Source organism: Haematobia irritans, chromosome 4 (genome assembly GCF_050003625.1).
Source record: "Haematobia irritans isolate KBUSLIRL chromosome 4, ASM5000362v1, whole genome shotgun sequence".
In the NCBI taxonomy this organism is placed as follows: Eukaryota; Metazoa; Arthropoda; class Insecta; order Diptera; family Muscidae; genus Haematobia; species Haematobia irritans.
In genome coordinates, this window is record NC_134400.1 from 146,275,629 (window position 1) to 146,300,097 (window position 24,469).

At 36.3% G+C, this 24,469-nt stretch overlaps 1 protein-coding gene across 2 annotated transcripts in view; it reads right to left on the reverse strand.

The window, feature by feature from the left end:
• The window catches only part of form3 (FH2 domain-containing protein formin 3), a 335,435-nt gene that overhangs the window by 11,175 nt on the left and 299,791 nt on the right, over window positions 1–24,469 (reverse strand). For both annotated transcript variants that reach the window (XM_075307556.1, XM_075307555.1), the window contains 8 exons: window positions 21,892–22,039; window positions 11,626–12,515; window positions 11,373–11,567; window positions 11,204–11,304; window positions 4,127–4,376; window positions 3,683–4,062; window positions 3,285–3,608; window positions 3,025–3,217 (listed from right to left, as the gene is read on the reverse strand). In XM_075307556.1, the coding sequence (XP_075163671.1) occupies window positions 3,025–3,217; window positions 3,285–3,608; window positions 3,683–4,062; window positions 4,127–4,376; window positions 11,204–11,304; window positions 11,373–11,567; window positions 11,626–12,515; window positions 21,892–22,039 (2,481 nt within the window). The remainder of the gene's footprint in view (window positions 1–3,024; window positions 3,218–3,284; window positions 3,609–3,682; window positions 4,063–4,126; window positions 4,377–11,203; window positions 11,305–11,372; window positions 11,568–11,625; window positions 12,516–21,891; window positions 22,040–24,469) is intronic.

Below are 24,469 nucleotides of genomic sequence, written 5' to 3' on the forward strand. Positions count from 1 at the left end.
TTCTGCCAAAATGTTTAACCTTTTAGCCATAATCATTCAATATCAAGTTTATATAAAAACAAGTATACACAGCACTAAGTTCGGCCGGGCCGAATCTTAAATACCCACCACCATGAACCAAATATTAGGGGTTCCTTTGAAATTTCAGGAGGGCTTGTGGACACTTCCCGAAGATAAATTTTAAGATTTCACCTATGAGGACTATATCAGATTCTGGATTTATAAGAACCATTTTTGTTTGAGTTTTAGAGGAATCATTAACATCTCTTGTAAGTGTGCAAGAAAATTATAAAATAACGGAAATTTTAATTAAAATCTGGAAATTTTACATTGAGTTTCAAGCAATTTTCATGATCAGTGCGCCTTCTACACCCTCAAGAAGTGAAGTCGGTCTATATGGAGGCATTACCAAATGGACCGATAATAACTTAATCCGATACACGTTTTTGTGAGCCTAAAATACCAGAATATCTACAATTTCAGGTCAATCAGATAAAAACTACGGTTTCTAGAAACCCAAGGAGTTAAATCGGGAGATCGTTCTTATGGGGGCTATACTAAAATATGGACCGATACTCACCGTTTTCGGCACACCTCTTTATGACCTGAAAATACCTCTAGATTTCCAATTTCAGGCAAATACTTCGGATTCTAGATGCCCATGAAGTAAAATCGGGAAATCGCTCTATATGGGGGCTATACCAAAATATGGACCGATACTCACCATTTTTGGCATACCTCTTTATGGTTCTAAAATACCTCTAGATTTCCAATTTCAGACAAATAGGATACAAACTACGGTTTCTATAAGCCCAAGACCCCAAATCGGGAGGTCGTTTTATATGGGGACCATACCAAAACATGGATCGATACTCACAATTTTTGGCACACGTATTTGTGGTCCTACAATACCTCTAGATTTCCAATTTCAGGTAAATTTAATAAAAATTATAGTTTCTATAAGCACAAGAAGTAAAATCGGGAGATCGGTCTATATGGGGGCTATACCAAAATATGGAGCGATGCTCACAATTTTTGGCACGCGTATTTGTGGTCCTACAGTACCTCTAGATTTCCAATTTCAGGTAAATTGAATAAAAACTGCGGTTTCTATAAGCCCAAGAAGTAAAATCGGAGATCGGTCTATATGGGGGCTATACCAAAACATGGACCGATACTCACCATTTTTGGCACACCTCTTTATGGTCATAAAATACCTCTAGATTTCAAATTTTAGGCAAATTGGATAAAAACTGCGGAAGTAAAATCGGGAGATAGGTCTATATGGGGGCTATACCAAAATATGGACCGATACTCACAATTTTTGGCACGCCTCTTTATGGTCATAAAACACCTCTAGATTTCAAATTTCAGGCAAATTGGATAAAAACTTCGATTTCTATAAGTCCAAGACCCCAAATCGTGTTGTCGATTTATATGGGGACTATATCAAAACCTGGACCGATATAGCCCATCTTCGAAGTTGACCTGCCTGCATACAAAATACGAGTTTGTGCAAAATTTCAGCACGATTGCTTCATTATTGAAGATTGTAGCGTGATTACAACAGACAGACGAACGGACAGACGGACATCGTTATATCGTCTTAGAATTTCTCCCTGATCAAGAATATATATACTTTATATAGTCGGATATCGATATTTCGATGTGTTACAAACGGAATGACATACTTATTATACCCCCGACACCATTCTATGGTGGTGGGTATAATTATGCAAAAATCTAGCTCAGAAAATATCAGCGGAATCTAAATTAGATTGTAAGATTGGTTGTACAACTAATCTCATTACTATTCGGATAACTTCAATTTTATTTTGTAATGGATAATTGCCCGCCGACGAATAGACAATTTTGAGTTATGATATACTATGGGGTACCTGATTTTTTGATATTTTCACGGGGTCCTTAGTAAATCGCAGAAGTTTAGATTCTTCACTGTACATTAACAAATAGGCAAAGGGGAGGATTTCTCTGCATGATCATCAAATATCGGAAAATTAAGTAACGCATATTTGTCCAGACGCAACCCCAAACCTTCCATAACAATATCAATCAATTCGGAGCATTTTAGATTTTTTAATTTACCTTAAAAAAAATCGGACAAATAAGAGATGCCCCTCCCCGACCTCCTATAGAAAAATAAGGTAGCGGATCTTTGTCCTCTAACCTAAACTTAGGGGGACGTTTTTTTTTTTGATTTCTCAAAAATGCGCCCATTAAAATCTATCAGTTATACTCTCTGTAAGATCGGTTTCCCGTTCAGTAAGTTGGGTTTAGATACCATAGAGTCATTTCCCCATGGCTTTATATTATAGCGTATTACCTTGGTTTATTTTAAATGTGATTGCAAGATTGGTTGTACAACTAATCTCATTACCATTCGGATAACTTCAATTTGATTTTGTAATGGATAAATGCCCGGCGACGAATAGACACATTTTTTTATTTGAGCCCATTCATCCGTCTGGTCCTCTTTAAATCAATATGGGATACTTGATTTTTTGATATTTTGACAGAGTCCTCTGTAAATCGGAGAAGTTTGGTTTCTTCACTGCAAATTAACAAATAGGCAAAGGGGAGGATTTCCCCGCACCACCAAATATCGGAAAATTATGTATCTCCTATTTGAAAATAAGGTAGCGGATCTTTGTTCTCTAACCAAAACTTAGGGGGACGTCCCCGTCTAAAGATCATAAAACCTTGAAAATCTAAGTATTTTACATTGGTGGGACTAGAGGAACAAAAGAATGTTTAATAATTGTCTCTTTGTTAAAACAATTAAAACAAATTTATCATAAATCGAAAATCTTTTCATCATTGTAAGGAACAAATTGTCAAATCGTCTTTACATCGTTTGTCTTTAAAGGTCCTCAGAGAAATCAAAAATGCACCCATTAAAATCTATCAGTTATGCTCTCAGTAAGATCGGTATCCTCGTTCAGGTAAGTTGGGTTTAGGTATCATAGAGTCATTTCCGCATGACTTTATATTATAGCGTATTACCTTGGTTTATTTTCGTCGTTTGCTTGTTGGCTGATCTCACCACTGTTGGGTGATAAGGGAGATGCTTTTTCAGTTACATTTGGAGGTAAGGGTGAAGCAGCTCTTTCCCTATCTGTTCCAAAATCAATATTCAATAAATCAGGACGTTTGCGACTTGAGCTTCCTGATCGGGCTCGGCGGGCCCATGAACGATCTGTGATATAAGAAAAACAAAATGGCATCATTTTAGTGTTTATCTATTGGCATATACAGAGACATACCCAAACTTCCATAGGCTGCTTTACGCTCACGACTATTACGCTCATGACCAGAGGTCCGAAGGAATTCCATGAGATCATCTTCTTCGGCTAGAACACGACTTCTTCGTCTACGCATACTACCATTGGGAGTAATATCGGGCGAAAGACCTTCGCAATGGCCATTTGTGGCCTCTGAGCGTATAAATGAGTTATTAACATCCATGGTTCCGTTATTGAAGGATCCATAACGCTTACGTGACAGGGCCGGACTAGCTCTGGGATCAAATGAGGCATCCAAGGATTGTGTACTATCATAGTCGGACACTGGTGTTCCGTTGAGGGTGGCTGTTGCAAAGACATAAAAGTAAAGGCATCACAAGTTATTCGAAAATATACCTCCCCACCCTGTATTAGCTCACCATATTTGGCCCTTCTAGCCATTTGTTCTTCCCTTTGTTTCTGCCTTATGCTTGCCTGCTCCTCTAGTTGCTGACGCCTCTCATTTTCTTTTACCGCTTGCTTGAATTTATCACAGAATGTTTGCAATATCTTAAAGCATTCCTCCAATTTGAATGTGGCAGGATCTTCACAAAAGAAATCCGCAAGTTTCAAGCGCATGCTATCAACAGCATCCATCCCTGCCTTTAATACAGCAATCTCACTTTGCGCACTCTGTAGGAATTCCATCATTTGATCCTTTATATCCTCATCGGTGTTGGGCATTTCTATTTGCCTTTTTATTTTTTGCAATTGTGTATCCAAATTTTTAATATCTATGCCAATTTGCTCAAGATTTGTTCTGTGGAAACAATCAAAATGTGAATCATTCGAAGGGGATTTATGAAAAGGTCTTCTAAACTTACTTGGAAGCATTTTCTAGATTACTCAATTCACTGGGGAAGTTCAACAGGTTGGGATCCCTTTTCTCTGCTTGTATGGCTACAAAATGAATAAGATTCATTCCGGGTTTATTTGCTCGTATATCGGTGAGTTTTGTCAGAGAAGATAGCTTAACACCAACTGCATTGCCAGCATAACCGCCACAGTTCAAAAAATTACCAGCAACCACCACTAGATAAAGGACTTCCTGCAAGGTTCTGCTGTTCATAAGATCTGCAAAATTGGAAAAAATAAATAGTTTAGCAAATTTATGTTACATAAAATTTTTTAGCAAAAACTCATAGATTGTGTGTTTAAGCCTATCACTAGCTATGTCCGATACAGAGGACATTCAAAATCAAATGATTTAGTTCTCAATGTTAATTTAAAGTAGGTACTGTTAGTTAGAGTTTTTAGATTCGTTAATGGACTAGGTTAGGTAAGGTTACTGAGAAGATACAGATTTCACTACATTATATATATATATTTTTTTTTTGCTAAATCTTATTTTCAATAAATTTCCTAACTTGTTTTGTTGTCCTACTCTCCATTAATAGTTCTCTTTTTCTTGTTTGTGGTCACACCATAGTATTTTCGTAGACCTTTCTGCTCCACAAAACTTTGTGGAAACTATGGATTTCGCTTTCTCTAAATTCAATTTCTTTGTGACTTAGCTTTTATCTCCAATTAATTTGTCTTTACATTTCTTATTATACAGACATGTACTGGTACGAATAAGAGGCGGTTCCTGCCGCCGCAATCCTACTAAAATACCTGTTATGTAGGATGTTTAAATAACCATTTTTTTCTTTTGAATAGGGTTTCGGTTTATACGAAAATCCCAATTTTTTCCAAAACCCGGTTTCCGAGTTTTTATTATGCTAAAATAGGTTAAAAACGAAAATATAACAAGTATATACGGCCAGGCCGAATCTTATGTACCCTCCACCATGGATTGCGTAGAAACTTCTTTTAAACACTGCCATCCACAATCGAATTACTTAAGTTGCGTTAACGCTTGTATCTTAAAACCTCCTAACACCGTCTTCTAAATTATAAGTATGTCCATACGTGGTATATATTAAAGTAAAAAGGACCGATTAAATACGTATATAATTCAGTTTGACAAAATTTTCTATAGAAATAAAATTTAAAATAAATGTTCTATAGAAATAAAATTTTGAAAAAATTTTCTATAGAAATAAAGTTGTGACAAAATTTTCTATAGAAATGACATTTTCACAAAATTTTCTATAAAAATAAAATTTTAACAAAATATTCTATAGAAATAACATTTTGACAAAATGTTCTATAGAAATAAAATTTTTTTTTTTTCATTTGTTTTGTTTTGTTATTGTTGGTTTTGTTCTTTAAGCATTGTTGTCGTTTTTTTATTTCAGCTTAAAACCATACATTGACTAAACTACAAGAGTAGCTTAACCAACAGAGGAAAAGAATGTTTGTCAAATTTATTTGGGCAAAGCCCTATAGACTGCAAGATGGTTGGATGGACGCACGTTTCGGAATTACCACATTCCTCATCAGCATCCTCTACTTGCAGCAAAACTATCAACCAATTATCAGAATAAATTCAGGCAGTTTATTAAACCCAACAAAAACCACACTTGAACCCTCCGAAAAAAGGTTTTACATTGATAGCCGGCTTATGCCAAATGAATTCGAAACAAACATATCTCTTTTCCTATGCCACTGTCAAATCATCGATTTGAATTCACATGGCTGGGTTTATTTTGAGCGTGCCTCCTCTTCTTTTTCCATTTGTTTTGTTTTGTTATTGTTGGTTTTGTTCTTTAAGCATTGTTGTCGTTTTTTTATTTCAGCTTAAAACCATACATTGACTAAACTACAAGAGTAGCTTAACCAACAGAGGAAAAGAATGTTTGTCAAATTTATTTGGGCAAAGCCCTATAGACTGCAAGATGGTTGGATGGACGCACGTTTCGGAATTACCACATTCCTCATCAGCATCCTCTACTTGCAGCAAAACTATCAACCAATTATCAGAATAAATTCAGGCAGTTTATTAAACCCAACAAAAACCACACTTGAACCCTCCGAAAAAAGGTTTTACATTGATAGCCGGCTTATGCCAAAATGATTCGATGATTTGACAGTGGCATAGGAAAAGAGATATGTTTGTTTCGAATTCATTTGGCATAAGCCGGCTATCAATGTAAAACCTTTTTTCGGAGGGTTCAAGTGTGGTTTTTGTTGGGTTTAATAAACTGCCTGAATTTATTCTGATAATTGGTTGATAGTTTTGCTGCAAGTAGAGGATGCTGATGAGGAATGTGGTAATTCCGAAACGTGCGTCCATCCAACCATCTTGCAGTCTATAGGGCTTTGCCCAAATAAATTTGACAAACATTCTTTTCCTCTGTTGGTTAAGCTACTCTTGTAGTTTAGTCAATGTATGGTTTTAAGCTGAAATAAAAAAACGACAACAATGCTTAAAGAACAAAACCAACAATAACAAAACAAAACAAATGGAAAAAGAAGAGGAGGCACGCTCAAAATAAACCCAGCCATGTGAATTCAAATCGATGATTTGACAGTGGCATAGGAAAAGAGATATGTTTGTTTCGAATTCATTTGGCATAAGCCGGCTATCAATGTAAAACCTTTTTTCGGAGGGTTCAAGTGTGGTTTTTGTTGGGTTTAATAAACTGCCTGAATTTATTCTGATAATTGGTTGATAGTTTTGCTGCAAGTAGAGGATGCTGATGAGGAATGTGGTAATTCCGAAACGTGCGTCCATCCAACCATCTTGCAGTCTATAGGGCTTTGCCCAAATAAATTTGACAAACATTCTTTTCCTCTGTTGGTTAAGCTACTCTTGTAGTTTAGTCAATGTATGGTTTTAAGCTGAAATAAAAAAACGACAACAATGCTTAAAGAACAAAACCAACAATAACAAAACAAAACAAATGGAAAAAGAAGAGGAGGCACGCTCAAAATAAACCCAGCCATGTGAATTCAAATCGATGATTTGACAGTGGCATAGGAAAAGAGATATGTTTGTTTCGAATTCATTTGGCATAAGCCGGCTATCAATGTAAAACCTTTTTTCGGAGGGTTCAAGTGTGGTTTTTGTTGGGTTTAATAAACTGCCTGAATTTATTCTGATAATTGGTTGATAGTTTTGCTGCAAGTAGAGGATGCTGATGAGGAATGTGGTAATTCCGAAACGTGCGTCCATCCAACCATCTTGCAGTCTATAGGGCTTTGCCCAAATAAATTTGACAAACATTCTTTTCCTCTGTTGGTTAAGCTACTCTTGTAGTTTAGTCAATGTATGGTTTTAAGCTGAAATAAAAAAACGACAACGAAATAAAATTTTGACAAAATTTTCTATAGAAATGAAATTTTAACAAAATTTTCTATAAAAATAAAATTTTAACAAAACTTTCTATAGAAATAAAATTTTGACAAAATTTTCTATAGAAACAAAACTTTGGTAGAGTGGCAACCATGATTATGAACCGATATGGACCAATTTTTGTGTGATTGGGGATCTGCTATATAGACCGATATGGACCAATTTTGGAATGGTTGTTAGCGGCCATATACTAACACCACGTTCCAAATTTTAACCGGATCGGATGAATTTTGCTCCTCGCAGGGGCTCCGGAGGTCAAATCTGGAGAACGGTTTATATGGAGAATATATATATATTTATGGACCGATATGGACCAATTCTGGCACGGTTGTTAGATTTCATATACTAGGTTAGGTTAGGTTATGTGGCAGCCCTATGTATCAGGCTCACTTAGACTATTCAGTCCATTGTGATACCACAGTGGTGAACTTCTCTCTTATCACTGAGTGCTGCCCGATTCCATGTTAAGCTCAATGACAATGATATCATATGCTAACACCATGTTCCAAATTTCAAACGGATTGGATGAAATTTGCTTCGCTTTGAGGCTCCGCTAGCCAAATCTGAGGATCAGTTTATATGGGGGTATATATAATTATGGACCGATATGGACCAATTCTTGCGTGTTTGTTAGAGACCAAATTCTAACACCATGTTCCAAATTTCAACCGGATCGGATGAATTTTGCTCCTCCAAGAGGCTCCGGAGGACAAATCTGGGGATCGATTTATATGGGGGCTATATATAATTATGGACCGATATGTACCAATTTTTGCATGGTTGTTAGAGACCATATACTAACACAATGTACCAAATTTCAGCCGGATCGGATGAAATATGCTTCTCTTAGAGGCTCCGCAAGCCAAATCTGAGGGTTCGTTTATATGGGGGCTATACGTAAAAGTGGACCGATATGGCCCATTTGCAATACTATCCGACCCACATCAATAACAACTACTTGTGCCAAGTTTCAAGTCGATAGCTTGTTTCGTTCGGCAGTTAGCGTGATTTCAACAGACGGAATTTCACCACGACCCAGAATATATATACTTTATGGGGTCTTAGAGCAATATTTCGATGTGTTACAAACGGAACACCATAGGATGGGGGGTATCCCCATCCTATGGTGGAGGGTATAAAAACTAATTAAGTATTAATTCATGCTGTACTTCAAGTGCAACAGAAGAATTGAATATCGTTAAATATCTTCCTTTGCAAAGGGTGATACGGTCAACATTTGGTCAAGGGAAAACGCGTGGAAATCGGTGAAATCGCTTATTTAAAAAATCAAATTAAATTTCTTTTCAAGTTCAATTAGTATAAAATTCAGGAAAAATATTCAGTTAGGCTTTCGCTTTTCCAAATCCGAATTGCCGGGCCTCACGCTTGACACCTGCCATCAGATTTTGTACAGCCACCTTGTCCACCTTCTTCGCCGCAGAAAGCCAGTTTGCCTTGAACTGCTGCTCGTCCTTAGCAGTTTTTTGGTCTTCTTTAGGTTCCGCTTGACAATAGCCCAGTATTTCTCAATTGGGCAGAGCTCTGGCGTGTTGGGAGGGTTCTTGTCCTTGGGAACCACCTGCACGTTGTTGGCGGCGTACCACTCCATGGCCTTTTTACCGTAATGGCAAGATGCCAAATCCGGCCAAAACAGTACGGAACAACCGTGTTTCTTCAGGAAAGGCAGCAGACGTTTATTCAAACACTCTTTCTTTCTGTACCTGCTTTTCAAGCCACAGGTACAGATGGCTTGCCAAACCAGAAATGCTTGAAAATATCTGCTACCTTTCCCCATCCTTTTGCCGTATAAAAGTTCTGTCCCGGAAGCTGCTTGTAGTCGGCTTTAACGTAGGTTTCGTCGTCCATTACCACGCAGTCAAACTTCGTCGGCATCGTCGTGTACAGCCTCCGGGATCGAGCTTTGGCCGTCGTATTTTGTTTATCATCGCGATTTGGAGTCACTACCTTCTTGTAAGTCGATAGTCCGGCTCGTTTTATGACTCGATGCTCGGTTGTATACGATACACCCAGCGTATTTGCGGCATCTCGGAGAGAGAGGTTAGGGTTTCGCTTGAAACTACCGGCAACTCTCTTTGTCGTCTCAGCGGCTTCCGGTTTTCGATTTCCCCCCGATCCAGACTTCCTGGCTGTCGACAAACGTTCCCCAAACACTTTAATTACATTTGTAACGGTTGATTTGGCAACTTTTAGCAATTTTGCTAGCTTTGCGTGCGAGTAGCTCGGATTTTCGCGATGCGCGAGCAAAATTTTGATACGATGCTCTTCTTGCTTGGACGGCATTTTGACAACTGAAGAGTGAATTCCAAAATAAAAATAGAAGCAACATTCTACACACACACACCTTCAAAATGAGGGGTGTTCAGGTTTTTTAAATGCAAAATTGAAAGAAATACGTCAAGTTTATATTGACCAAATTTTGACCGTATCACCCTATAAACAATATTTTCGCTTAATTTTTAAGAAACATGGTAGTGAAAATGCTCGTTTACAGATGGTAGATCTCGGACTAAAAATGGGACAATCTTCATAACGCTTCTAAAAAAATTTGGCCATAGTTGATATCAAAGAAGGGACTTTACAACAAAGCGGATTTTAGTTTGAGTGAAATTTCGTTTAGAAGGAATATATGCGAAATTGTTGAGTGGTGTTGTGAAAGTGTTGTACGTAAATAGTCAGTTTGGTTTTCATCTTCGGTATGTCTCTACAAAAACTTCGACTTTCGCAAGAAACATATGACGAAGAAGATAGAAAGTTGATTGAAATACGGAAAACCGGTTAACCGATGGTCAAAACCCAGTTTTCGCGGTTAAATTGAATCCGGTTATTCGGATACCCTACTGTTATCTCTATCATTTCCCTGTGGATCTCCGTCTTTCCGGGAAAATCTTCAAGTTCTGACTCATTTAGCACATACATCTGTCTTCAGGACTGTGCTGCGGTCTGCCAATTGGAATACGCTAAGCGTATTATGTTCGTACTATTAGAGATTTTGTTAATATTGAACCTACGTACAAATTTTTTAATACAACGATTGGTTTCGTTCTATTAACGAACGTTACGAAAACCAATCGTTAATACTACGGTTGTTTTTCTTTTTTTTTTTTGTAGGATCTCGATGCCTCGGTTCACCGCCCAATCCCGCCCTCTCCACCATTCTCTATGTGTATAATAAATTTATCAGGTGTAATTATAGCTGACAAAATGTAAAAGTTGACTTTACTAAAAGTCGAAAGACGATTTTTTTAATGTTGAGAAAGTTGAAGGTCAAGTTTTTAAAATTTTTAAAAAAGATGAAAAGTCGACGTTTTCATTCTCACTACAATTGATTGAATATGAGAAATTTGACAAATATAAATATAGCTGGGATTTCTGGATTTTGAAAATATCGAAAAGTCGGCTATTTCCAATTTTGAGAAATGCTAAAAAGTCCACCTTTTGTGTCTCACTACAATCCCTTAATATATTTCAAGCAAATGTCGTCTGTATGGGAGATTTAACAGACATAAACATAGTCCGCAAGTCGATCTTTCAAAAATTAAAAAGTCGACTTTTCCAAAAGTCGAAAGTCTATTTTGAGAAAAAAATCGAAAAGTTGGCTTTTCGAAATTTTGAAAATAACCGTCCTGTGTCAGAGACTTACCTTCTGCTGCTTCAATCATGGTATTAATACACGGATCTAGATATGTAATATTGGCCGAAAATTCTTCTTTCAGCAACATGCTTTCAATGCGTAATTTGTAGCTATTGAAACGAATATAAGATTAAATAATAAATCCCAGTAAAAAGTAATTATTCCCGACAGAATATACCTGGGAATCTCCATAAGGAGAAGCAAAAACTTTTCAGCTCTACCCAAACGTTGACGATCCCCATTGAAAGTTTTCAACAAATCAATTTCATCCACTTCGGGTAAGATCTTTAGAAGACCTCTAAGTTTTTCGGCTCCTATAACCTCATGGCTTCCATCATGTATAAGCTGTACAATATCTTCATTGGAACTATAGCTGAAATAATAATCGACAATGAGAAACGATTATTTTCACATATTCCACGTCTACATACCCTTTGAACTGTTTGAGAAATATGTTCACATTCAGTGTTCGCTTTCCATCGAGCAAATTTATTTCTGTACTCTCCTTTTTCGATTTTCGGTCCAGAGTATCATAACCACCACTACTGGTGTTATTTGATCCTTCAGCTCTTCCCAATTTTGGAGAACCCTGGGCACTGGTTGACTGTAAACAAAAGAGACCTTCCATTTCGTTCCAATCGATATCCTCCATCGTTGTATCCTGATGATTATGGGCCACTATAGTCCAGAGATTTTGTTTGCCAATTACTTTGTGGGGGGGTATTTTGCCCCAGTTGAGTGTTTTCATTTTGGTCTTGGGCGCTGGGGTATCTTGCTGGGGCAAAAGCACATCATTGAGACGTGGTTCTGGGGTAAGTGAGCGGGCAGGCATGGTTGTCTTTGCAGAGAGTAAATTACCGCCGGGCGGAGGAGCTGGTGGAGCTCCTGGGATAGGAGGCGGTGCTGGTGGACCGTTGCACATTGTCATGGGCGGGGGAGGTGGAGGGGGAGCTGCTATTGAAATTGTTGTTCCTGTTTCGGCACTGCCGCCCCCATTTGCCCCACCACCACTACTGAATGGAGGTGGTGGAGGCGGCGGAGCGGGAGCAGGTGGTTGTGGCGGAGGTGAATTAGCTATTGTAACATTTGGTTTTCGCGTTGGACTAGTAGCATCACTGCGACAATTGGGACAAGTAAATTTTTGGGCTGTTGTTGTTCGCAACAAACGCACTGAGTCTTCATGATTCTCCAACAGGGTTGCACGATGTACTAACTTTTCAGTTGTGTCCCAAACAACATCACTGACATGCTCTTTGGGATCAATACGCAGCAAATGTTGCAGTATACTAAGGAATGGTACTTCCTGTGGTGTATCGGCCACCTGAAAGTAGAAATGTGAAACCTTGTTAATAAACAATTGCCAATAGTTAACTTACTCCTACAATAATGACTGAAGAAACTGGCGGGAAAACCTGTTTATGACCCAAGTTAATCAAATTCATATATTCTTAAAAGCTATCCGATATACACCTATATATCGAATAGTTTACGCGTGTAGGTATAGTATCAAGCCCATAGAGTATATGAACTATTTATGTAATAAATTTTAAAATTGACAACGTCCACGTCCGAGGCCCTCATGCATGAAATATCAAAATACGTCACAAGTATTTTACTAGCAAAATGTACAGTCGAGTTCAAAAGTAAGCTCAAAACTCAATTAATTGTTTTCATTATTTAATTTCTTTAATAACTTACTGTTATTAGTTTGATTAAAAAATTGATTGTTTGAAATAAATTTTTAGTTAAAAATTTAAAAAAAAATTCATCAATTTTTATACCCTCCACCAAACTTTGTCATTCCGTTTTTAGCACATCGAAATATTGTTCTAAGACCCCATAAAGTATATATATTCTGGGTCGTGGTGAAATTCTGAGTTGATCTAACCATGTCCGTCCCTCCGCCCGTCTGTTGAAATCACGCTAACTTCCGAACGAAACAAGCTATCGACTTGAAACTTGAAAGAGAAGCAAATTTCATCCGATCATGCTGAAATTTGGTACATGGTGTTGGTATATGTTCTCTAACAACCACGCAAAAATTGGTCCATATAGGTTTATAATTATATATAGCCCCCATATAAACCGTTCTCCAGATTTGACCTCCGGGACCTCTTGGAGGAGCAAAATTCATCCGATCCGGTTCAAATTTGGAACGTGGTGTTACTATATGGCCGCTAACAACCATACCAAAATTGGTCCATATCGGTCTATAGTTATATATAGCCGGTCTCCAATCACACAAAAATTGGTCCATATGGGTTCATAATCATGGTTGCCACGCGAGCCAAAAATAATCTACTAAAGTTTTATTTCTAAATTTTGTCAAAATTTTATTTCTCTAAAAAATGTTGGCAAAATTTTATTTCTATAGAAAATTTTGTCAAAATTTTGTTAAAATTTTATTTCTATAGAAAATTTTTAAAAATTTATTTCTATAGAAAATTTTGTTCAAATTATATTTCTATAGAAAATTTTATTTCTAAAGAAAATTTTGTCAAAATTTTATTTCTAATTTTTTTTTTTAATTTTAGAAATAATTTTGTCAAAATTTTATTTCTATAGAAAATTTTGTCAAAATTTTATTTCTATAGAAAATTCTTAAAAATTTATTTCTATAGAAAATTTTGTCAAATAATAATCTACCAAAGTTTTATTTCTATAGAAATTTTTTTCAAAATTTTTGTTTATTTCTAAAGAAAATTTTGTTAAAATGTTATTCGGTTCATAATCATGGTTACCACTCGAGCCAAAAATAATCTACCAAAATTTTATTTCTGTAGAAAATTTTGTCAAAATTTTATTTCTATAGAAAATTTTGTTAAAATTTTATTTCTATAGAAAATTCTTAAAAATTTATTTCTATAGAAAATTTTGTCAAAATTTTATGTTTTAAGAAAATTTTGTCAAAATTTTATTTCTTAAGAAAATTTTGTCAAAATTTTATTTCTATAATTTTTTTTTTTTAATTTTATTTCTATAGAAAATTTTGTTAAAATTTTATTTCTATAGAAAATTTTATGAAAATTTTATGTCTATAGAAAATTTTGTCAAACTGAATTATATACGTATTTGATCGATCTTTTTTGATTTAATATATATGGACTTACATACAATTTAGAAGATGGTGTTAGCAGGTTTTAAGATACAACTTAAGTAATTCGATTGTGGATAGCAGTGTTTAGAAGAAGTTTCTACTCAATCCATGGTGGAGGGTACATAAGCTTCGGCCTGGCCGAACTTACGGCCGTATATACTTGTGTTTTGTTACTAACATTGTGTTTCATCCCAGGACGGTAACCGTTTTAAATTTTAATTCTAGTGATTTGCTAGAAGTATAAAAAATTGTCTCCAAATCGGTTAAGATATAAATATTTGTATATGGGAATATAAACATTCATAATAACTCCCAACAAATTGGAAGGAGTTGAGATGGTAACACAAATTTTGGTCTACTAGTGGCGAAGGGTATAATATAGTCGGCCCCGCCCGACTTTAGACTTTCCTTACTTGTTTTATTTTGTAAAATTTGTTTAAATTTAACGAAAAATATTGTAGGGAAATATGTTTGGGAATGTATGAGAAAGTAGGGAACTTTGTTATCCGTGTCGGGTAAACCGAACATTTTCCCTGGCAACACTGACTATGAGCTATATTCAGATTGAGACAAAGCACCCATAAACATGTACTCCTTAATTTTCTTAAATATGCAACTGCGATTTATCTCCCAGACCTATATCAATGTTACCCCACAAATGCTTATGATTACTAATTCAGTAAGGGTGGTTTAGGGTATGATATAGTCGGCCCCGCCCGACTTTCTACTTTACTTACTTGTTTTTACTAACATTGTGTTTCATTCCAGGGCGTTAGCCGATTTAAATTTTAATTCTAGAGATTTTGTAGAAGTACAAAAAATTTTCTCCATTATAAGTATTTGTATATGGAAATGTAAACCTTTATATAGCTCCCAGCAAATTTGAAATAGTTGAGATGGTAACACAAATGTTGGTCTACATAGTGGTGAAGGGTATAATATAGTCGTCCTGTGGTATGCTTATAAACCCAGCAAAAACTGGGTAATATACTGTTTCTGTTTATTCCTCCTTGAGTGTTATATCATGTCTGATATTATATTTAATATCGGAAATTCAATTAAATATTATTAATGTATTGCTAATTCTGTAAGTATTCATGTCGATAGGCTTAAATAAATAAATAAATCCAATAGGAGTAATACTTTTTGCAAGCAGTGCTAAATTACAACTCGCCATTTCTTTTCGTTGTACCTAAACAATAGAGCGTTTTAGCTGAGTACAAGTATACACCGAGTGTGAAATAATTACTGGTCGCCAATATTAAGTTGCAATTGTTTTCGCGATTTGTGTTTTACTCAAGAAAACAACTGCGATGATGGCAAACAACTGAGACAGAGAGCAACAACACACATACACTTCGACATCAGGAATAATAGTAATAATGCAAATTGTTGTTACAAACAACCTTGACAAATTATGCACTAATATGGTAAATAAATTACACACTGTTGTACTTGTTGTTGTTGTTGTTGATTGGTTGGCTAGTTTGTCGTGCATTTTGTTGTTATTGTTATTTTATTGTATTAACCGCCAATCAAACGTTCACTTAGTTCATATCTAACGGACATAAATATTGCCGCCAAATCTCTTCAACCATTAATAGTGGACACTTGTTGCATAAGAACAAACCAAATGCAACAAGGGAAAGAAGAATAATAGTTGTGATAAAAACACAAACAAAAAACCAGTAAGGAAAGTCTAAAGTCGGGCGGGGCCGACTATATTATACCCTGCACCACTTTGTAGATCTAAATTTTCGATACCATATCACATCCGTCAAATGTGTTGGGGGCTATATATAAAGGTTTGTCCCAAATACATACATTTAAATATCACTCGATCTGGAAGAATTTGATAGACTTCTACAAAATCTATAGACTCAAAATTTAAGTCGGCTAATGCACTAGGGTGGAACACAATGTTAGTAAAAAAATATGGGAAACGTTTAAATCTGAAGCAATTTTAAGGAAACTTCGAAAAAGTTTATTTATGATTTATCGCTCGATATATATGTATTAGAAGTTTAGGAAAATTAGAGTCATTTTTACAACTTTTCGACTAGGTTAGGTTAGGTTAGGTTGTAGAGGGTGACATCAATGTTTTATATTGATGCCCACTTAGACCAGTATAGGTCCATTGTGATCCCTCGATGTGATTTTTCAATCAATCTTCTTCCGATGCGGCCTCGTCCCAGAAACTTCCCTCTGCTCGTTCTCTTTGAAAGAAATCTCAGAATAACCAACCAGAGGCCCTGATGAAGGCAAGTATGTTCCTTAAGCTGCACTCCCGTAGATCAGTGAGAGTCTGATTTATCGCTTGATATATATATATTAGAAGTTTAGGAAAATTAGAGTCATTTTTACAACTTTTCGACTAAGAAGTGGCGATTTTACAAGACAATGTTGGTCGAAATCATAAAAACATATATATGGGAGCTATATCTAAATCTGAACCGATTTCAACCAAATTTGGCACGCATAGCTACAATGCTAATTATACTCCCGGTGTAAAATTTCAACTAAATCGGAGTTAAAAATTGGCCTCTGTGGTCATATGAGTGTAAATCGGGCGAAAGCTTTATATGGGAGATATATCCAAATCTGAACCGATTTCAAGCAAATTTGGCACGCATAGTTACAACGCTAATTCTACTCCCTATGCAAAATTTCAACTAAATCGGAGCAAAAAATTGGCCTCTGTGGGCAAATGAGTGTAAATCGGGCGAAAGCTATATATGGGAGCTATATCTAAATCTGAACCGATTTTACTGATATTTTTCAAGTTTTTCGAGACTCATAAAATATTCGGATGAACGGAATTAGAGGAAGATCGGTTGATATACACGCCAATTATGACCAGATCGGTGAAAAATATATATGGCAGCTATATCTAAATCTGAACCGATTTTTTCCAAAATCAATAGGGATCGTCTTTGAGCCGAAACAGGACCCTATACCAAATTTTAGGACAATGGGACTAAAACTGCGAGCTGTACTTTGCACACAAAAATACATCAACAGACAGACAGACAGACGGACAGACAGACAGACGGACATCGCTAAATCGACTCAGAATTTAATTCTAAGCCGATCCGTATACTAAAAGGTTGGTCTATGATTACTCCTTCTTGGCGTTACATACAAATGCACAAACTTATTATACCCTGTACCACAGTAGTGGTGAAGGGTATAAATATGGGAAACATTTAAATCTGAAGCAATTTTAAGGAAACTTCGCAAAAGTTTGTTTATGATTTATCGCTCGATATATATGTATTAGAAGTTTAGGAAAAGTAGAGTCATTTTTACAACTTTTGGACTAAACAGTGCCGATTTTACAAGACAAATGTTGGTATTTTGACCATTTTTGTCGAAATCAGAAAAACATATATATGGGAGCTATATCTAAATCTGAACCGATTTCAACCAAATTTGGCACGCATAGCAACAATGCTAATTCTACTCTCTGTGCAAAATTTCAACTAAATCGGAGTTAAAAATTGGCCTCTGTGGTCATATGAGTGTAAATCGGGCGAAAGCTATATATGGGAGATATATCCAAATCTGAACCGATTTCAACCAAATTTGGCACGCATAGTTACAATGCTCATTCTACTCCCTGTGCAAAATTTCAACTAAATCGGAGTTAAAAATTGGCCTCTGTGGTCATATGAGTGTAAATCGGGCGAAAGCTATATATGGGAGATATATCCAAATCTGAACCGATTTCAACCAAATTTGGCACGCATAGTTACAATGCTAATTCTACTCCCTGTGCAAAATTTCAACTAAATCGGAGTTAAAAATTGGCCTCTGTGGTCATATGAGTGTAAATCGGGCGAAAGCTATATATTGGAGATATATCTAAATCTGAACCGATTTCAACCAAATTTGGCACGCATGGCTACAATGCTAATTCTACTCCCTGTGCAAAATTTCAACTAAATCGGAGCACAAAATTGGCCTCTGTGGGCAAATGAGTGTAAATCGGGCGAAAGCTATATATGGGAGCTATATCTAAATCTGAACCGATTTGGCTGATATTTTGCAAGTTTTTCGAGACCCATAAAATATTCGGATGTACGGAATTTGAGGAAGATCGGTTTATATACACGCCAATTATGACTAGATCGGTGAAAAATATATATGTCAGCTATATCTAAATCTGAACCGATTTTTTCCAAAATCAATAGGGATCGTCTTTGAGCCGAAACAGAACCCTATACCAAATTTTAGGACAATCGGACTAAAACTGCGAGCTGTACTTTGCACACAAAAATACATCAACAGACAGACCGACAGACGGACAGACAGACAGACAGACAGACAGACAGACGGACATCGCTAAATCGACTCAGAATTTAATTCTAAGCCGATCCGTATACTAAAAGGTTGGTCTATGATTACTCCTTCTTGGCGTTACATACAAATGCACAAACTTATTATACCCTGTACCACAGTAGTGGTGAAGGGTATAATAAACGAGGATTCCGAAATGTGGGCAATTAAGCGTGATAACCACCACCTTACTTTTAACCATAATAATAAATAAGCAGGGAATACTGTACGCACTTTACATAGTTGTCTTCCCATCTATTTTGGACAATATGTTTATCTGTCCATGAACACTATTCATAAACATAAATGAATACACTAGAGACTATGGAAATGTGGATTGGCCGACACTGAAACATATGTATAGTCAGGCTTGTAAGATGGGTATCTGGCATTTTCTTTTCAATTGCTTAATAATATCAATTCCTTAATCTTCATGTCCAATTAGCTCGTATTAAAATTGTAATAATAAATGAATTACACTATTCATAAAATAAATTGATTATACATAAATAAATGAATTGTTCATAAAATAAATTAATTATTTTTTTTGTATTTTTATACCCACCACCATAAAATGGTGACGGGGGTATAATAAGTTTGTCATTCCGTTTGTAACACATCGAAATATCGATTTCCGACTATATAAAGTATATATATTCTTGATCAAGGAGAAATTCTAAGACGATATAGCCATGTCCGTCTGTCTGTCTGGGTGTCTGTCTGTCTGTTGTAATCACGCTACAGTCTTCAATAATAAAGCAATCGTGCTGAAATTTCGCACAAACTCGTCTTTTGTCTGCAGGCAGGTCAAGTTCGAAGATGGGCTATATCGGTCCAAGTTTTGATATAGTCCCCATATAAACCGACCTCTCGATTTGGGGTCTTGGGCTTATAAAAACATTAGTTTCTATCCAATTTGCCTGAAATTGGAAATCTAGAGGTAATTTATGACCACAAAGAGGTTTGCAAAAAATGGTGAGTATCGGTCATGTTTTGGTATAGCCCCCATATAGACCGATCTCCCAATTATATTTCTAGGGCTTCTAGAATCGATAGTTTCTATCCAATTCGTCTGAAATTGGAAAGAAATAGAGGTATTTTAGCACCATAAAGAGGTGTGCCAAAAATGGTGACTATCGGTTGATGTTGAGGTATAACCCCCATATAGACCGATTTCCCGATTTTACTTCTTGGGCTTCTAGAATCCGTAGTTATTATCTAGAGGTATTTTAGAACAATAAAGAGGTGTGCCGAAAATGGTGAGTATCGGACCATGTTTTTATATAGCCCCCATATAGACCGATCTCCAGATTTTATTCTTGGGCTTATACAAACCGTAGTTTTTATCCAACTTGCATCAAATTGGAAATCTAGAGGTATTTTAGGACCATAAAAGGGTATGCCGAAAATGGTGAGTATAGGTTCATGTTTTTATATAGCCATCAGATAGACCGATCTTCCGATATTACTTTTTGGGCTTCCACTTTGCCTGAAATCGAAAATCTGGAGGTTTTTAGGAATACAAATAGGTGTGCAAGAAATGATTTTATTTTTTAGGCTTCTAGAATCCGTAGTTTTTATCCAATTTGCCTGAAATGAGAAATCTACAGGTATTTTAGGACCTTAAATATGAGAGCCGAAAATGGCGTGTATTTGTCCATGTTTTGGTTTATCTCCCAAATAGACCGATCTCCCGATTTTACTTCTTGGGCTTTTAGACACCATAGTTTTTATCAAATTTGCATGAAATTTTAAATCTAAAAGTATTTTAGGAACATATGTTAAAGAGGTGTTCCGAAAATGGTGAATATCGGTCCATGTGCACTGATAATGAAAATTGCTTGAAACTGAATTATAGTTTCCAGATTTTACTTCTGGTAATCATTTAAATAATGGGGGTAAAAATCTACAGATGTTAGATTTTAAATCAAGGCGTTATTTCATCGTTTTCTTGCACACTTGCACACGATCTTTATGATTCCTCTAAAACTCAAACAAATATGGTTCTTATAAATCCAGAATCTGATCTAGTCTTCATAGGTAAAATCTATGAATTTATCTTCGGGAAGTGTACTGGTTGAACTGATCTGCTTGTCACCAAATCCCCCTGAAATTTTCACAGGAAACTATAATATTTGATTCATGGTGGTGGGTATTTAAGATTCGGCCCGGCCGAACTTACTGCTTTATATATTTGTTTAAAGACATGTGATCTTTTTAAGGATTTTCTAAAGGGTGATTCTTTTGAGGTTAGGATTTTCATGCATTAGTATTTGACAGATCACGTGGGATTTCGGACATGGTGTCAAAGAGAAAGATGCTCAGTATGCTTTGATATTTCATCATGAATAGACTTACTAACGAGCAACGCTTGCAAATCATTGAATTTTATTACCAAAATCAGTGGCAGAAAATCCGCTTTTTTATCGACAAATTTTGTTCAGCGATGAGGCTCATTTCTGGTTGAATGGCTACGTAAATAAGCAAAATTGCCGCATTTGGAGTGAAGAGCAACCAGAAGCCGTTCAAGAACTGCCCATGCATCCCGAAAAATGCACTGTTTGGTGTGGTTTGTACGCTGGTGGAATCATTGGACCGTATTTTTTCAAAGATGCTGTTGGACGCAACGTTACGGTGAATGGCGATCGCTATCGTTCGATGCTAACAAACTTTTTGTTGCCAAAAATGGAAGAACTGAACTTGGTTGACATGTGGTTTCAACAAGATGGCGCTACATGCCACACAGCTCGCGATTCTATGGCCATTTTGAGGGAAAACTTCGGAGAACAATTCATCTCAAGAAATGGACCGGTAAGTTGGCCACCAAGATCATGCGATTTGACGCCTTTAGACTATTTTTTGTGGGGCTACGTCAAGTCTAAAGTCTACAGAAATAAGCCAGCAACTATTCCAGCTTTGGAAGACAACATTTCCGAAGAAATTCGGGCTATTCCGGCCGAAATGCTCGAAAAAGTTGCCCAAAATTGGACTTTCCGAATGGACCACCTAAGACGCAGCCGCGGTCAACATTTAAATGAAATTATCTTCAAAAAGTAAATGTCATGGACCAATATAACGTTTCAAATAAAGAACCGATGAGATTTTGCAAATTTTATGCGTTTTTTTTTTAAAAAAAGTTATCAAGCTCTTAACAAATCACCCTTTACCAATCTGTTGTCTGTTTTTTGAAATCCGCCCGGTTAATTATCTATGGTGATAACATAAATGCCGATTTACAAACTTCTTATTGAATATTACTTACTTGTCTTAATATCGCATAGAAAACGTCAAGATGTGAGTTTAGATTGATGCCATTTGGGCCTTGTAGGCTTTGGGCTTCGTCGCATTCTCTCTGTTCGTCGAATACGTCCAATTGTACAATAATATCTCCTACACTTTGTGCAACTTTTCTGTAAAGCAAATAAGAAACATAATATTAGTGATATATTAAAATAAACAAATATAAGAAATACAATATTATAAATTATTTTAAGAAATGCAGGAAAATAGCTTCCCAAAGTTCGTAGAGTTAAAAAAGAGCGTATCCGCCTCCACAGATTATATCTTTACAGTAATTATTTTGGTATTAATTCCGAGCCAAAGAAGCGGAGAATTGAAGTAAGGATACTCTTAAGATACAATTCACTTTTATACCCTCCACCATAGGATGGGGGGTATATTAACTTCATTTGTCATTTCGTTTGTAACACATCGAAATATTGGTCTAAGACCCCATAAAGTATATATATATTCTGGGTCGTGGTGAAATTCTGAGTCGACCTAGCTATGTTCGTCCGTCCGTCCATCTGTGGAAATCACGAAACTTCCGAACGAAACAAGCTATCGACTTGAAACTTGGCATAAGTCGTTGTTATTGATGTAGGTCGGATGGTATTGCAATGGGCCATATGAGACCACTTTTACGTATAGCCCCTATATAAACGGACCCCAGATTTTGCTTGCGGAGCCTATTAGAGAAGAAAATTTCATCCGATCCAGTTGAAATTTGGTACGTTGTGTTAGTGTACGGTCTCTAACATTCACGCTAAATTTGGTTCATATCGGTCCCTAATTATATATAGCCCCCATATAAACCGATCTCCAGATTTGACCTCCGAAGCCTCTTGGAGTAACAAATTTCATCCGACCCGTTTGAAATTCGGTACATGGTATTTATATATGGCCTCTAACATACATGCAAACTTAATTTAAGATTTATTTTATCTTTTGTCATCATGTAAAATAAAAGTCCTTCATAGCATGTTAAATTAGGATTCCAAATTCAAACTCAACTTCAAGTATAAATTATGTCACGATTCAAGTAAAAAGCGTCTCATGATAAAATCTTTAAAGACACCTTCTCCTTTTGGATACTCGTTGTATTTCTAGCCATATTTCTAAAAATCATCGAATTTAAGGTCGAATTTGTTGATACACTCAAAAAAAAAAAGCTGACTTGGATCCAAAGATTTTGACATTCCCTTAAGGATTTTGGTATTGATTCCGAGCCAAAGATGCGACTTCTTTAAAATAAAGAAATTTATAGCGACCTATCTGGCATTAAAGCGAGGACCAATAAAATTAAAATTAGGATACAGATCTCATTTATCAAATTTTCATTCTCTTTTCGGGGTTTATAAACAAGGTTAGGTTAGGTTAGGTGGCAGCCCGATGTATCAGGCTCACTTAGACTATTCAGTCCATTGTGATACCACATTGGTGAACTTCTCTCTTATCACTGAGTGCTGCCCGATTCTATGTTAAGCTCAATGACAAGGGACCTCCTTTTTATAGCCGAGTCCGAACGGCGTTCCACATTGCAGTGAAACCACTTAGAGAAGCTTTGAAACCCTCATAAATGTCACCAGCATTACTGAGGTGGGATAATCCACCGCTGAATAACTTTTTGGTGTTCGGTCGAAGCAGGAATCGAACCCACGACCTTGTGTATGCAAGGCGGGCATGCTAACCATTGCACCACGGTGGCTCCCATATAGCCCCCATATAAACCGACCCCCAAATTTGACCTCCGAAGCCTCTTGGAGTAATAAATTTCATCCGATCTGGTTGAAATTCGGTATCATACATGCAAAAATGGTCCAAATCGGTGCATAATTATATATAGCCCTCATGTAAACCGATCCCCAGATTTGACCTCCGGAGCCTCTTGAAGGAACAAATTTAACCCGATCCGGTTTAAATTTGGAAGTTAATATAACCACCATTCTATGGTGGAGGGTATAAAAAGTTTATTATATATTTTATTCAAAATTAAGTTTTCTACATTAGGTTTAACATACGACTTTTGCAACAAACGTATTATACCGTCGTAAAAGTATGTCGCAAAAGTTACAGTTTGCGACAGGTCATCTCTGATACCAACACACACAGAAAATACTTGTTTGAACATGGTTGCCGCATCCAGTTAATGCTTATCCAGAGCAAGCAATTATCGCGAAAACCATGTACTTTGTCTTTGTAAAAATAATTTTCGAGCAGAGAAAAATGTATGCTGACAATAAGCATTTAAATGGTTCTTAAATGCTGCAAACATGTTATTTTATTTAAATGATAGAATTTGAGACAATTACATGGTCGGGAAAATCAAGTACCGACCATTCAATTTTTTTACTTTTTTGCAGAGAAAAAAAGTATTTTTATAGGTTACGTATAGACATGTCTAGAACCATTAAATGTCCGTACAGATCATGTACATAGTTTTCGTTACCATGTAACTTTTTAACTTTTTTACACGGAAAAGAATTTTATAAAAACATTGTGCAAGTACATACGATTTTCTTTCTGCGAGTCAGTCGTGTGTTGATTGTTTCTTGGAATGA